Here is a 12,472-nt window from a genome sequence, read left to right on the forward strand (position 1 = left end):
ATTAGTTGTCTATCTGGGTGCCATGAGCAGATGTGGTGCTTTACAGAGCTTGTCAAACAAGTACCTGGTCCCGGCCCTGAGAAGCCACAGTCTAACTCAGACGAACGTACCAACCTCTGGTCTGGCTGGGTAGCAGGTTAACAGAGGGTTCTCAGCTGAGGGATTTGGTGGAGGAAGGTTGTTCTAAGCATAGGGAACAGTGCGAGGAGGGCACAGCTCAGTAGGGGAGTAGGAGACAAGGGGAAGAGTCAAGGCAGAGGACCTGAGGAGAAGATACGGGACTGGAGAAGGAGCAGGAGGAAATGGCAGCAGAGATGTAGGTGGAGAGATGTAGGAGACTGAATTTAAAATGGACAGAGCCACTAACGACACTGGCAGAAGGGTCATTCTAGGGCTCTCTGGCTAGGTTCAGGACTACCAAGGGAAGTTGTCCCCTTCCTCTTCTGAACTAAGATCTGGAGTAACATCCCAAGGGGAAAAAACAACAGGCGATGGGGCCTCCATTTTACTGCTGAAAGGAGCAGGGAAGCCCTCGTGGCCTAATGGAAAAAGAGCCTGGTGCCTTTGTAAGGAATTGTTGAGCAAAAGGATAAAACGTGGGTTTTATATTAGCTCAGAGACCTACAGATCCTGGGCCTGAATCAACTCCCATTAGAGTCAGAGACTTTAATGAGCATCGGATCAGGCCTCCCAAGGAGGATGGACAGGGGGACTAGTGGGGAGGCTTGTGATCCTCACACTCACTGGATTGTTTTCTGGATTTTGAGGAGCCCTTGGATGACTTTTTGGGCTTCTTTATCCGCTGGTATTTCAGAGCTTCGAGCCTCTCAGGTGCAGCAGCGTTCCCGGATGGAGATGGACGTTCTCTAGAAAGGAAAAGCAGACATGCGCCATCAGTGGCCCCTGTCACACGCTGGCCGGAAGAGTTCCCATCCTCTGCCATGGAAAGGAAAATGTGAGGAATCCTGGGCGGATGGAGTAAGGTCAGCCGGCCGCACTGATGCTACACGGGATGCTGGTGGAAACATGACACTGGCTACTTGCTGCCTTTCGGACAGCTGTAGTGCCCCTCCCCTAGCACCTCGGCTTTTCCCCGGGCCACTGTGTCCCTCCCTCTCACACCACTGAGAGTGCAGATCAGGCAAAGTTCACAGAGAGGGGTTAGAATCCAGCCAGGGTTGCTCCTGCGGACAGAATCCAATGCCTGCTGATGGCTAAGCTGTGGAGGAATCGGAAGAGCCACGCTGTAAGGCAACTGGTACCAAGACTCACATCTTAAAAATGCATTTGGGTCTGTAATGTCAAAACCATTAAGTGGGTAGAGAGGGGCAGATCCTATGTCCGACAAGGCACTTTTGGGAAACCTGCATCAAACCCCTTTAAAGAAAGAGAAAACAAAAGGCGTATGGAAACAGAAAGCGGCCCCCATGTGACCACTATGCACAGCGCCAGCTGCGGCAGCAGGGACTCAGACAGACAGAACGCAAGCCGAGATCCTTCCCTTCCCCAGCCCCACAACAAAAATATGGCAAACAGAAACACAAAGGGTTTGCAAGCCAGCATTACTGGGGCCAGCAAGTTGATACCCCTTCCAGAATCAGGGCTCTGAGCCGCAACCCAATAAAACAAGAGCTGAGGATTGGTTCTGTTTAACTCTTAGATGCTAGCCTTCTGATTTTCTTTCCCAGTACAATAAGACATACCAGGACTTGGAAGTTAAAGTATTTACAAGATTTGATCACTGTGGGGGGCCAGATCTTTGTTTCCTGCAATGGGGTTTTCATTCAGGGGTTCAGCAGTGTGAGTTTCATCAGCTAATTTCTCTGATTTATTCTCTGCTGGGCTTATTCTTCCACCAAAACCTGTATGCATGGGAAACAGGCTCTGCATACATTTTTTTTTGTACAGTTCTTTCCAGTCTGCTCGTCCTTCCTTTACTACATATGGGGAGGCAGGACACCCGGGGAGAGGGAAGATGAGTACAGGAAAAACCCTTCCCTCCGGACCAAGTCTGCCCAACTATACAAGTTCAGTTTTCACAAAATCTTTGACTTTCCCATTCTCACCCTTCTGTCCCATACCTTTCCCCCCAACAGTTCTACCTTGATACATCGCGCGTCAAAACCGAGTTCGTGATCCACAAACAAAAGTCTGAGCACTGACACTTAGGGCCAGATATACTACAGATAATAAGAACATAAGAATGGCCACACTGGGTTAGACCAATGGTCCATCTAGCCCAGTGTCCTGTCTGCTGACATAGGCCAATGCCAGATGCCCCAGATGGAGTGAAGAAAACAGGGAATCTTTCAGCAATCCCTCTCCCTTCACCCATTCCCAGCCTCTGACAAACAGAGGCTAGGGACACCATTCCTACCCATCCTGGCTAATAGCCATTGATGGACCTAACCTCCATGAACTTATCTAACTCTTTCTTGAACCCTGTTAAAAGTCTTGGCCTTCACAACATCCTCTGGCAAGGAGTTCCACAGGCCAACCATGCGCTGTGTGAAGAAAAACTTCCTTCCTGCTACCGATTCATTTCACTGGGTGACCCCTAGTTCTGGGCTGAACCGGAGCCTTCACACAGCTCTGTGAACACACCTCAGTTGTGACCTGCAGCTCTCACAAGCCCTGGAGCCCCATTCCCTAGGAGAGTGCCACAGAGTGCTGCCGACTGTCAGGCATAATGCCAAAGAGTGGGGGGGAGGTGGCTTGAGGTATGAGCCAGAGCCCATCAGTGACAAGGCCGGGTCCACAAGGAATAGGTCACAGAATCCTAGAGCTGAAAGAGACCTCAGTCATCCAGTCCATCCCCCTGCCCAAAGCAGGACCAACCCCAACTAAATCAACCCAGCCAGGGCTTTGTCAAGCCGGGACTTAAAAACCTCTAGGGATGGAGATTCCACCCCCTCCCTAGGGAACCCAGCCCAGTGCTTCCCCACCCTCCTAGGGAAATAGTTTTTCCTCATATCTAACCTAGACCTCCCCCACTGCAACTTGAGCCCATTGCTCCTTGTTCTGCCATCTGTCACTACTGAGAACAGCCTCTCTCCAGCCTCTTGGGACCCGCCCTCCAGGTAGTTGAAGGCTGCTCTCAAATCCCCCCTCACTCTTCTCTTCTGCAGACTAAACAAACCCAAATCCCTCAGTCTCTCCTCGTAGGTCATGTGCTCCAGCCCCCAATCATTTTGGTCGCCCTCCGCTGGACCCTTTTCAATGTGTTCACATCCTTCCTGTAGTGGGGGGCCCAGAATTGGATGCAATACTCCAGCTGTGGCCTCACCAGGGCCTCATGGTGCTCACAGTGACTAAGTCAACACTCAAACCCAGGTCTCCCGAGATGAAAGGACAGAGATTTAATCCACTGAGCCACCAACACATTCCCCTCCGTCACACCTTTCCACACAGGAGGGGACATTCTTTTGGTACCATTAGTCTCTCACTGGAAACCACTAATCAAGTTGTCTCAAAACGCCTGCTCCGAGAGGGGTGGCTCGGAACATTTCTGAATTTCCAGGTGCCTCAGAGTCATGGTAGTGTTACTCAAATGTCAACCTAGTCCCACTCTCCTGTTCCATGACAGGTAACTGCCATGGGCAGACCAAAAATAGTCTGCTCTTCTGCATCTCCTGAGGGGAGACAAAGCTTGACCAAGCTTCAGAAAGTGCTGAGGGAAAGAGGGAAATTAAGGCAACGATTCTTCTTCTGGCTGGCAGTTTCCAAGAGGTAGCACCAGCAAGGAACATGGCACTTGCACGCCCCAGCCATCAGTTCCAGGGTTCAAAGAAAGAGAAGCCGATGGCAAAGACAGCAAAGAGGAGGCATGTGTCAGATCCCGGGCACTTCAGTAACACTCCCCTGAAAGGGTTCATCTGAATGCAAATCGGAGCTGGTCTTCTGTTCACACTTCACGGCATTTGAGATTCACTGAAAGTAGTTCAGCACTCTGGCATCCTCATTCATTCCCATCAACTCCTCACTCCCCTGCGCTCATCTTCAACGCAGCAGCAGAACCCGAGATGGAACCGATAAGTGTGGGGTTGACGGATGAAGGTGTGTTCAGAGAGGCAAAACTCATTTCTACATGCCAGCTGCACGACAGCCTCTGGTAGAAAGAGTGGTGGAATTCTAGTTTGCCCACACAAAGACACCACAGCAGATCAAGAGAGACAGCAGGCACATAGGGCAGGCTAGAGCAGCAGAAGCCAAAAAGATTTGGACAAAGACAATGATTACATTAGCCGGTGCATTTCTCACAGATAAAAAGTGCCATCTATGGACAAAAAGTGAACGCTTGTCTGGCTTGCCGGACAGTCTGTGGGGAAACCGCATTGTTAATGGCCCTTGTGATGGATGGGAGGGGTGCTGTCCTTTTCTAAACACCCCAGCATTGAGTAACTAAAGGGTTAAACCCAGGTAGCTAGGAAGTGTTGGCAGGGAGCCAGGAGAACCAATGGGAAGGAAGTATTGAGATCTGAATTGAAAGAGAATCTGCCTGCTGCTTTTTTGAGGGGAGTTCAAATCAGGAGGGGGGGGGGGGGGGGGGAAGGGAATGAATTAAGCCAGGCAAGAACACTATGCCTAGAAAAAGAATACCCATGCCTAAAGAAGGAATACCCATGCCTAGAATTGGACTGGATCTTGAAATAACGATGTTAAATAGCAAGTAATTTACTAGTCGAGCAGTCGATAGAATTTCCATTGACTACTCAACTAGTCGATAGGCACGTCTGCATTCCTCCTTTGAAATATACAGGGGGCGGGGGAGAGGGGGCGGAATTAAACTAGTCAACTGGACTATCTGATAATCAACTGGACTATCCGATAAACTTTTGCTTATCGGATAGTCGACTAGCCCTTAACATCCTTACCTTGAAAGTCCGGATACGTGAGTAGATAGGGAATGTTTTTAGTTCAATGCAATCAGGTTATTTTCTTTGTTTTGTTGTTTGGTTAAATTCCTCTGTGCTGAGTACATGTGCTGCCCCCATTCTGAGATGTGCCGTAGCATGGCCCCGTAGCTGCTTAATGAACCCCGCTCAGACAGGAATCAGGGCTTCTCCCTCACCTACAGAAGGAGCTCCCTGCTGAGAACAGAGCAGCAAGTCTCTCCCAGCCAGTAGGGACGCAGAAGCAGGGCCATGCTACCATGCAACTTAAAGAGAACCTTGCCCCGCCCTTACACTGTAACTAATGCTGAATCCCAGGGAAGCAATTCTCTGTGCTTTAATCAGTTCTCAGTTGCATTATAACACCCAGCAATCAAGTATGTTTACCATATCCATCCATCTTTTTGTTTTGTTAATAAAATCATCTTTTTTTTAAGTTTATGATCTGTTTCTTGTTTCCTAGAAGGTAACAGGAGGCCTAAGTGTGCATGCCTAAGATGGAGAGGTCAGCTATCGGAGATTACGGTTTTTCTTTTCTTTTTCAAGCTCTCTTGTGGTAAAAGAGCTTGTATCCCTCTGGAAGGTGTTCCAAAGAGCTTCTGTGACCTGGGGACGTTTTTAAGCAGAAGCCTATAGAGGCAAGGTATTTTAAAGGACTCTTGTGGGTCCCCACCTTCTCCACTCGAAGTACCAGAGAGGGGAACAGCCTTGACAGCCCTAAACGGAAGGAGCTCGCTTTGGATGCCAGTGTGAACTCTGTTCTAGCAGCCAACTGGTCATTTAAGCCTTCCAATGCGGAGTATTAATGAAGAAACCAAGCTCCGACCCAACAGCAGGTCAGGTAGAGGAGTTGCCTTTCCTTTCAAAGAGAAAAACAAACTACAAAACAAACCCTCTCTGTGGGATTAAGGCTTAGACCTCAACCCTGAATTTAAGATGCCTGAAATGGCATAGGTCCTTGGAAAGCATAAGAACGTGCAAGACACATGAAACCCAATCCCCGATTGCAATCAGATCAGTCTGGCACTGAATGGGTTTGGGGAGAAGTGAAAGAAGGGAAGTTGGAGGAGATACCTGGGGGTCTATGCTCTGCTCAAAGCTTGGCCCAGTAACTTGTCCTTCAATACATCTCCATTTCCGCATCTGCAAAATGAAGAGAATACCTACCTCACATTGGGGTTTTGTAAGGCTTAAAGTATTGCAATAGGCCCTGAAAAAAGGCATCACAGTGCACTTCAGTATCTGTGGCCACTTAGCTCAGGCTACTTCCTGAGTATTTAATATACACGGAACCGGAACTTCCTGTTACTTGACTCTACGTCCCTCATTGCATTTTGGTGCTAAGGCTGCAGCGGGATGGCGAGACTTTACCTGGAGACAAGAGGGGCCGATGTAGGAATGGGCTTTCATAGCAGTAGACGCTTAGTTAGAATACAGCAGGCTGGTGACTTTGAGGACACTGATATGACTAGCAAAGTTTCTTGATTTTGCTAACAGCATTGAAAAGCATTTGGCACAAAGAGCAGGTGCAACTGAAGCCATCAGATTTAGGATATAAAAACAACCCCTTTCATATTCACCGCTCAAGCCCACACCTCAAGGTTTGATGAACGTGCCAAGAGACAGAGCCTCAAGACTATCTCTGATGGAATAGCTGCAACTCCCCACAAAGCAGGAACCATCAATTTCACTAGAGGAGAAAACCCATTTGTAGACAAGCCACAATTCCCTCCTTGTCACATTACCGAATTGGAGGGAAGCAGCCAGATCGCTGCTGCACCCCTAGGTGGGGGTTTTGGCCCCAGAAATTCGTATAAAAGGGAGCCATGTGGGGTATTGAATGGGAGGTTATTGTTTGCTGATCTTATGTACGCTATTTATGTGAGTGTATAATGTCTGTGTGTGTAGGTAGGAATCTGTAATCTGTGTGGAAGCTGAATATTTCTCTGAATGTGATTAAGCATTGCCATGGACAGGCTGATTAGCCAGGCCCTGTGGGACAATGGCACTTGATGGGCCAAGGACACACCCAAAGAATGGGGGCTGTCACCTGAGAGCAGCCAGCAGGAAACACAGAGATTGGCCTCTGACCAGGTGACCTGCTGCATACAAGAAGAGGCCAGGAAGGAGGTATAAAGAGGCCATGTGGTCGATGCCATTTTGTCTTCAGCTCAGCACTTCATCCCAGAGGCAGCATTGCAGGAATTGAAGGGCCCGAAAGACCTGTGAACCCATCCTGATCTTAGGATGCGCAATAAGAACTTTTAAACCAGCAGCTGCAACATTTCTGCTAGAGCCTGCATCGAGAACTGGGAGATTCGGTGCATGTAACGTACTGTACTTTAATAACCTTACTCTCATGCTTCTCTTTCTTGTGTTAATAAACCTTTAGTTTTAGATTCTAAAGGATTGGCCCAGCGTGATTTGTGGGTAAGGTCCAAAGGGTAAATTGACCAGGGATCTGTGGCTGGTTTCTTGGAACCGGACAGAACTTGTTCGGGGTAGGTGGGATTGGGTGCTAGGACCCCCCACCTGTGTATGAGGCCCGGGGCCATCTGGGGCATGGATATTGCTGGGGTGTTGGAGGGGTTTTGCTCGTGAGGCTTCAGGCAGGCTGCTGAAGCGCTCTGTGGGACTGGTTTGTGGCCTATTTGGAGAGGTCACCAGTCTGGGGGCTGTAAGGAGCCCCGGATTTGAGCAATTCGCCCTGAGCGGACACCCTCAGCTGTGCCCAGACACGGCCCGGTCCGTCACACTCCTGTTGGGACCAAGTGAGAAATTAACCTTGCTCAGAGGGGCTAGATTTAAGATGTATAAGAACTAAGGCACTATGGTTAAAGTCCTCTCAATAAGGCAACATGTGTGGTGAATGCAGGGTTGTAACTTAATTTTAGAAGCTAGCACTCCCGCAGCATTTCTACTTGGTGCTCTTTAACGAGCCACACATTTTCTGCTGCTGAACAACAACTGGTATGGGCAACGATAGCATTTGTGGTCCTCCCACACCCAGCTCACACCCTCAGTGCTCCATCCCTGATACGAGCAAGTGTGTGGCTATTCTATGCACGCAGGATCTCAGTGAACTTCTCCAAATGTCCTGTCAATGCAGCTCAGTCCTGACCAAAAGTGACTTCTGGTGCTCCGTTCTTGGTCTTTCATTAGAACGGCCGTACTGGGTCAGACCAAAGGTCCATCTAGATCAGTAGCCTGTCTGCCTACAGCGGCCAGTGCCAGGTGCCCCGGAGGGGGTGGACCGAAGTCAATGATCAAGCGATTTGTCTCGTGCCATCCATCTGACAAACAGAGGCCAGGGACACCATTCCTACCCCCTGGCTAATAGCCTTTTACGGACATAACCTCCATGAATTTATCTAGCGTCTCTTTAAACTCTGTTCTAGTTCTAGCCTTCACAGCCTCCTCTAGCAAGGAGTTCCACAGATTGACTATGTGCTGTGTGAAGAAGAACTTTCGCTTATTAGGTTTAAACCTGTTACCCATTAATTTCATTTGGTGTCCTCTAGTCCTTGTATTATGGGAACTAATAAATAACTTTTCTTTATTCGCCCTCTCCACACCACTCATGATTTTATAGACCTCTATCATATCCCCCCTCAGTCTCTTCTTTTCCAAACTGAAAAGTCCCAGTCGCTTTAGCCTCTCCTCAGAGGGGACCTGTTCCAAGCCCCTGATCATTTTAGTTGCCCTTTCATTCTCCTCCATAACAGGCTGAAACAGCTTCTGCTTTTTAAGTCCTAAACCAACTAGCAATCCTGTGCCACTGCCGGTCCCCTACCACACAGCTATACCGATCTCACTCAGCCTGGCCATGAAGCAGCCCTGCCATTTCTGCTACATTCCTCTTCTATGAGGATATTAGCAACTGTGATGGGTATTTTTCTAGAACCATAAACATGAGAGACTAGGCTGAAAATGAATCCAACTCCATTTGTTCGGTAAACTCGTCTCCCTCCCCACACACTCACCTCCATTTTTGGCCCCACATAACAAATGCACTAAACCCATTAACACAGTTTTACCTCAACTGCCATAGAGTGGATGGTGGCAGGAGAAAGAACAGCTACTCACCAACCCTCTCTGCCACCCTTTACTTCTGTAGTCAACTGCACCTCTCCGGTTGTGATTTTTTCCAAGACCAGAAAAGGGTCTCCCACTCCCCTGGCCCCTCTTGTAGGGTTGGGGCAACAGCCTATGCACAAAGCACATCCCGAACACTCGCATGTGGAATCGGTCCCTGCATTCGTTTGCTCTGCAGCGCTGAGTCACAACAAGGCAAGGTGGCCTTAAAAATACTTTCTGCAAAGTTCTGCAGTGAACACAGACCCCAGACCCTACAAAGTTTGGGTCAGAAGAACTCATGGAGAAGTTCTCTAGGGCTTCGATTTACCACACTTCCGAATGAGAGTGAGTCAGAACCATATGCAAAGTTCCTGAAGGCACCTCACAGTTCTGGAGGGAGTGCGCAAAGCAGCCGGCTCCTGAGTGTGCAAAGGGCAGTGTTTAAAAGAGAAGAGCGTGTTACAAAGCTTGCACAGCTCACCAATGCCCTAGAGGAGCTGATACAAGTGTTTCTACTACGCAAGAAGGACCTTATCCTAGGCTAAGCAAGGAGCTGCGCTGGTCCAACCCAGCAGAGAGTCTCTGTTGCTCCTCTTCCAAGGCCTTTGTGCATAGGAGGTCAGAAGACAAGCAGACGAAGCCTAGGGAAGAACTGCAGCCCATCTCCGCCAGAACGGGAATCAACGGCACAAGAGGCAGGAAGATCCTAGGGTGCGATATACAATTTTCCCTGCCAGGAAAACATCCCTGCCTCTCTTCAGTTGAGCAAACAGGCAGAGAACTTCAGCAACAGCTTGGCAACTAAAAGGGCTGGTCTGAATTTATCTAGCCAGCCTAGAGCCCACCGGTTCACATCTTGGTCAGGTTTACTCGGTCCTACACCCTTCCAAAAGTATTAACTCCATAGAGCTACAAAGGGTGCTTTCATGTAAGGAAACGTAACAAGCTAAGATCCGTTGTGTGCTGCATGGACTCTACCGTTCCCAGATGAGGCTTTGCTTAGGAGTTTTCTTTTCCCCTCCAGTCTTGTGTGGGATTGATTGCTGCCTCCATCCCAGAGGACGCCGTGGTTTTATCACTTGGGACCAGGTGAGGTTGCTTCAAAATCAGAGTCGCTAAAGAAACACAGAAGTCACACGCCCTTTCCACCGAGCAGCTGCCAAGGCACCCCCACCACAAGGAGAGAAGGAGCTGAGAAGAGCAGGGAGAACGCTGGAAATGGCACCCCTTCTACGGGTCTGCAGACAACACGACTCATCTACACAATGGACTTCGCCATGCTGAGAGGAGAGGACCACGGGAGAGGGGCGAGGAAAAGAGGGGCCGGAGAGGAGAGGACAGGAAGAAGAAAAAAAGAGCACCAAGGGAGGAAAAAGGAAAATAAATCAACTCAGGAGTGAGGAAACAAAAAAGACAAAGAAAACCAGAGAAAACTACTCGGACAAGAGGACTCAACTTCTCCAAGCGAGAGTGGGCGTGAAACGCATGCAGAGGGTCAGCACATGGAGTCTTTAAAGGGGAACTACTCGTTTCAAACTCAAAACCAGGGGGAGACCTCCTCCCCGCGCTGGGGGGGGGGGGGTGGGGAGGCAGGCAGCTTCCTCCCCCACGGAAGGGAGGTCGCTTTGCCACTGGCACCCAGAGGGCAGCGGAGGCTTTGGGAGGACCCAGGACTGACTGTGCTGTCCAAGGCCAGGGAAGGAGCTGGGGCTGCCAGCACCAGACAGCTGCTCGCCTGCCTTCCCTGTGGTTTTTGGGTTTCCTACTACAGTGAGAGGACAGAGCCAACCCTTCCCAATTAGGAGACACATTCCCGGCACGTTGGGCTCCATTAAAAGAACAGGGAACGTTACTAGTGCTATTTCCATCCTGGCATACATTACCCACCCCCCTCAATAAAACTCGCCTGCCCTTCACGCAGCAAGAGATACAGCCCTGCAAACGCCATCCCACTCCAGCCATGCGGAGGGAGTATCAATGATCCAGCATGCAGAGTCGTTTGTATCCCTCTCTTTGCCCCCGTCTGCCTGTCCCCTGCAGCCTGCTCTGCACGCATCCCTGCAGCGGAGAGCCCATTTGTGCTGCTAGCAGTGCCCCAAGCTGATCCGTGGCCACCACGGAGCACGCAAACCGTGCCTGTCTCCCCCTCTCTGCTTTTATTGCAGAAGCATAAAACCTGGCTGGTCTGGTATAAAACGCCAATGCCCCGGATCCACTGACCATTTTAAAATCCTCCATCATGAAGGAATTACTGGGCTGTGCTGATTATGGGATTCTTTTCTCATTCGCGTGCAGGATTTATTATCCCTCTGCCTTCCCTATTAGGAATAATGGAGGGAGAACTAGTTCCATTGCGGTGCATTCGTACCCAAGTCCTAGAGCAAGCTGTATTTCACTCTCTGGCCATGAGGTCCCTGCCGATGGACATCTGTGTGGCTTGGCTGCTGCTAAGATCTTTACAGGGCATGGGTTTTTATAGGCCCTGATGAACATCTCTGCCTGGAACTGGTGCAAGATGCTTGAAAAGGCGTCAGGGTGGCCCTGGGTACTGGGAGCAGGAGATGGGATGTGGGACAGAACGATTCTATGGATAAACAGACTGCCCCGAAAGGAGGGCCGGCCTCCCGGGAGCTTCTGAAGCTCTGCGGGAACGACTGAAGCCACCTGATTGGGAGCGCCAAGGGTAATGCGCCCAAAGGAAGCAATAGGACCGCTCTCTTGACCAGTCTCACATTCTGCCTCACCCCGATGCTTCACCCCCGTCTACCGCATTCTCTAGCTGGGCCTCAGTGTGATGAACGCACCAGGATGACCCCTCATTCTCTCCCCTGGTTGAATGTCCAACCCCGTGTTGCTCTCCCATCCCCCGCCACTCCTCACAGAGCGCTGGGGGGGGGGGGCTGTATCCCTTTGGGTCCCCCTTGCAGCTTTCGCTGTTTCGCTGCACTCCGCAAGCCTCTTTGATATGCTGCGCAGGCACAGCAGCTGTGAAGTTCTGGCAATCTGCTGCAGCCTCTCCGCTAGCGGCACTGAAAACAAGTCAGGAAAGGTCTGTCTGCACAGCAAAGTTATCTCCAAATAACAGCCCTTATTTCGAAATAACTTTCCTAGCGTCTACACAGCCAAACCGCTATTTTGAAATTAATTTGAAATAGCGGAGCGCTTATTTCGAATGTGGTAAACCTCATTCCAAGAGGAATAACGCCAAATTCGAAACAGCTATTTCGAAATAAGTGCTGTATAGACACTTATATCAAAATAGGGGGCCTCCAGCCTTCCCAGGGTACCCTGGTGGCCACTCCAGCCTCAATCAAGGACACTCTTCTCCCTCCTCCATCCCTAGAGCCCTTAAAGGGGTTGACTCTGGCCACAGAGCCTGTGCCAGCTCCAAGCCTGCCAGCCCAGAGCCAGCAGTCACTGCCCCTGAACCAGTGGCCCCAAAACATGAGAAACAAGCCACTGGCAGCCAGCCCTCCACTGCTCCCCCGGATCAGTCTGCCAGC

At 50.0% G+C, this 12,472-nt stretch overlaps 1 protein-coding gene across 2 annotated transcripts in view; it reads right to left on the minus strand.

The window, feature by feature from the left end:
- IGSF9B (immunoglobulin superfamily member 9B) overlaps positions 1–12,472 on the minus strand; it is a 126,204-nt gene that overhangs the window by 21,017 nt on the left and 92,715 nt on the right. For both annotated transcript variants that reach the window (XM_075909819.1, XM_075909818.1), the window contains exon 19: positions 745–866. In XM_075909819.1, coding sequence (XP_075765934.1) covers positions 745–866 — 122 coding nt within the window. The remainder of the gene's footprint in view (positions 1–744; positions 867–12,472) is intronic.

The sequence above is a fragment of the Pelodiscus sinensis genome, chromosome 26 (genome assembly GCF_049634645.1).
Source record: "Pelodiscus sinensis isolate JC-2024 chromosome 26, ASM4963464v1, whole genome shotgun sequence".
In the NCBI taxonomy this organism is placed as follows: domain Eukaryota; kingdom Metazoa; phylum Chordata; order Testudines; family Trionychidae; genus Pelodiscus; species Pelodiscus sinensis.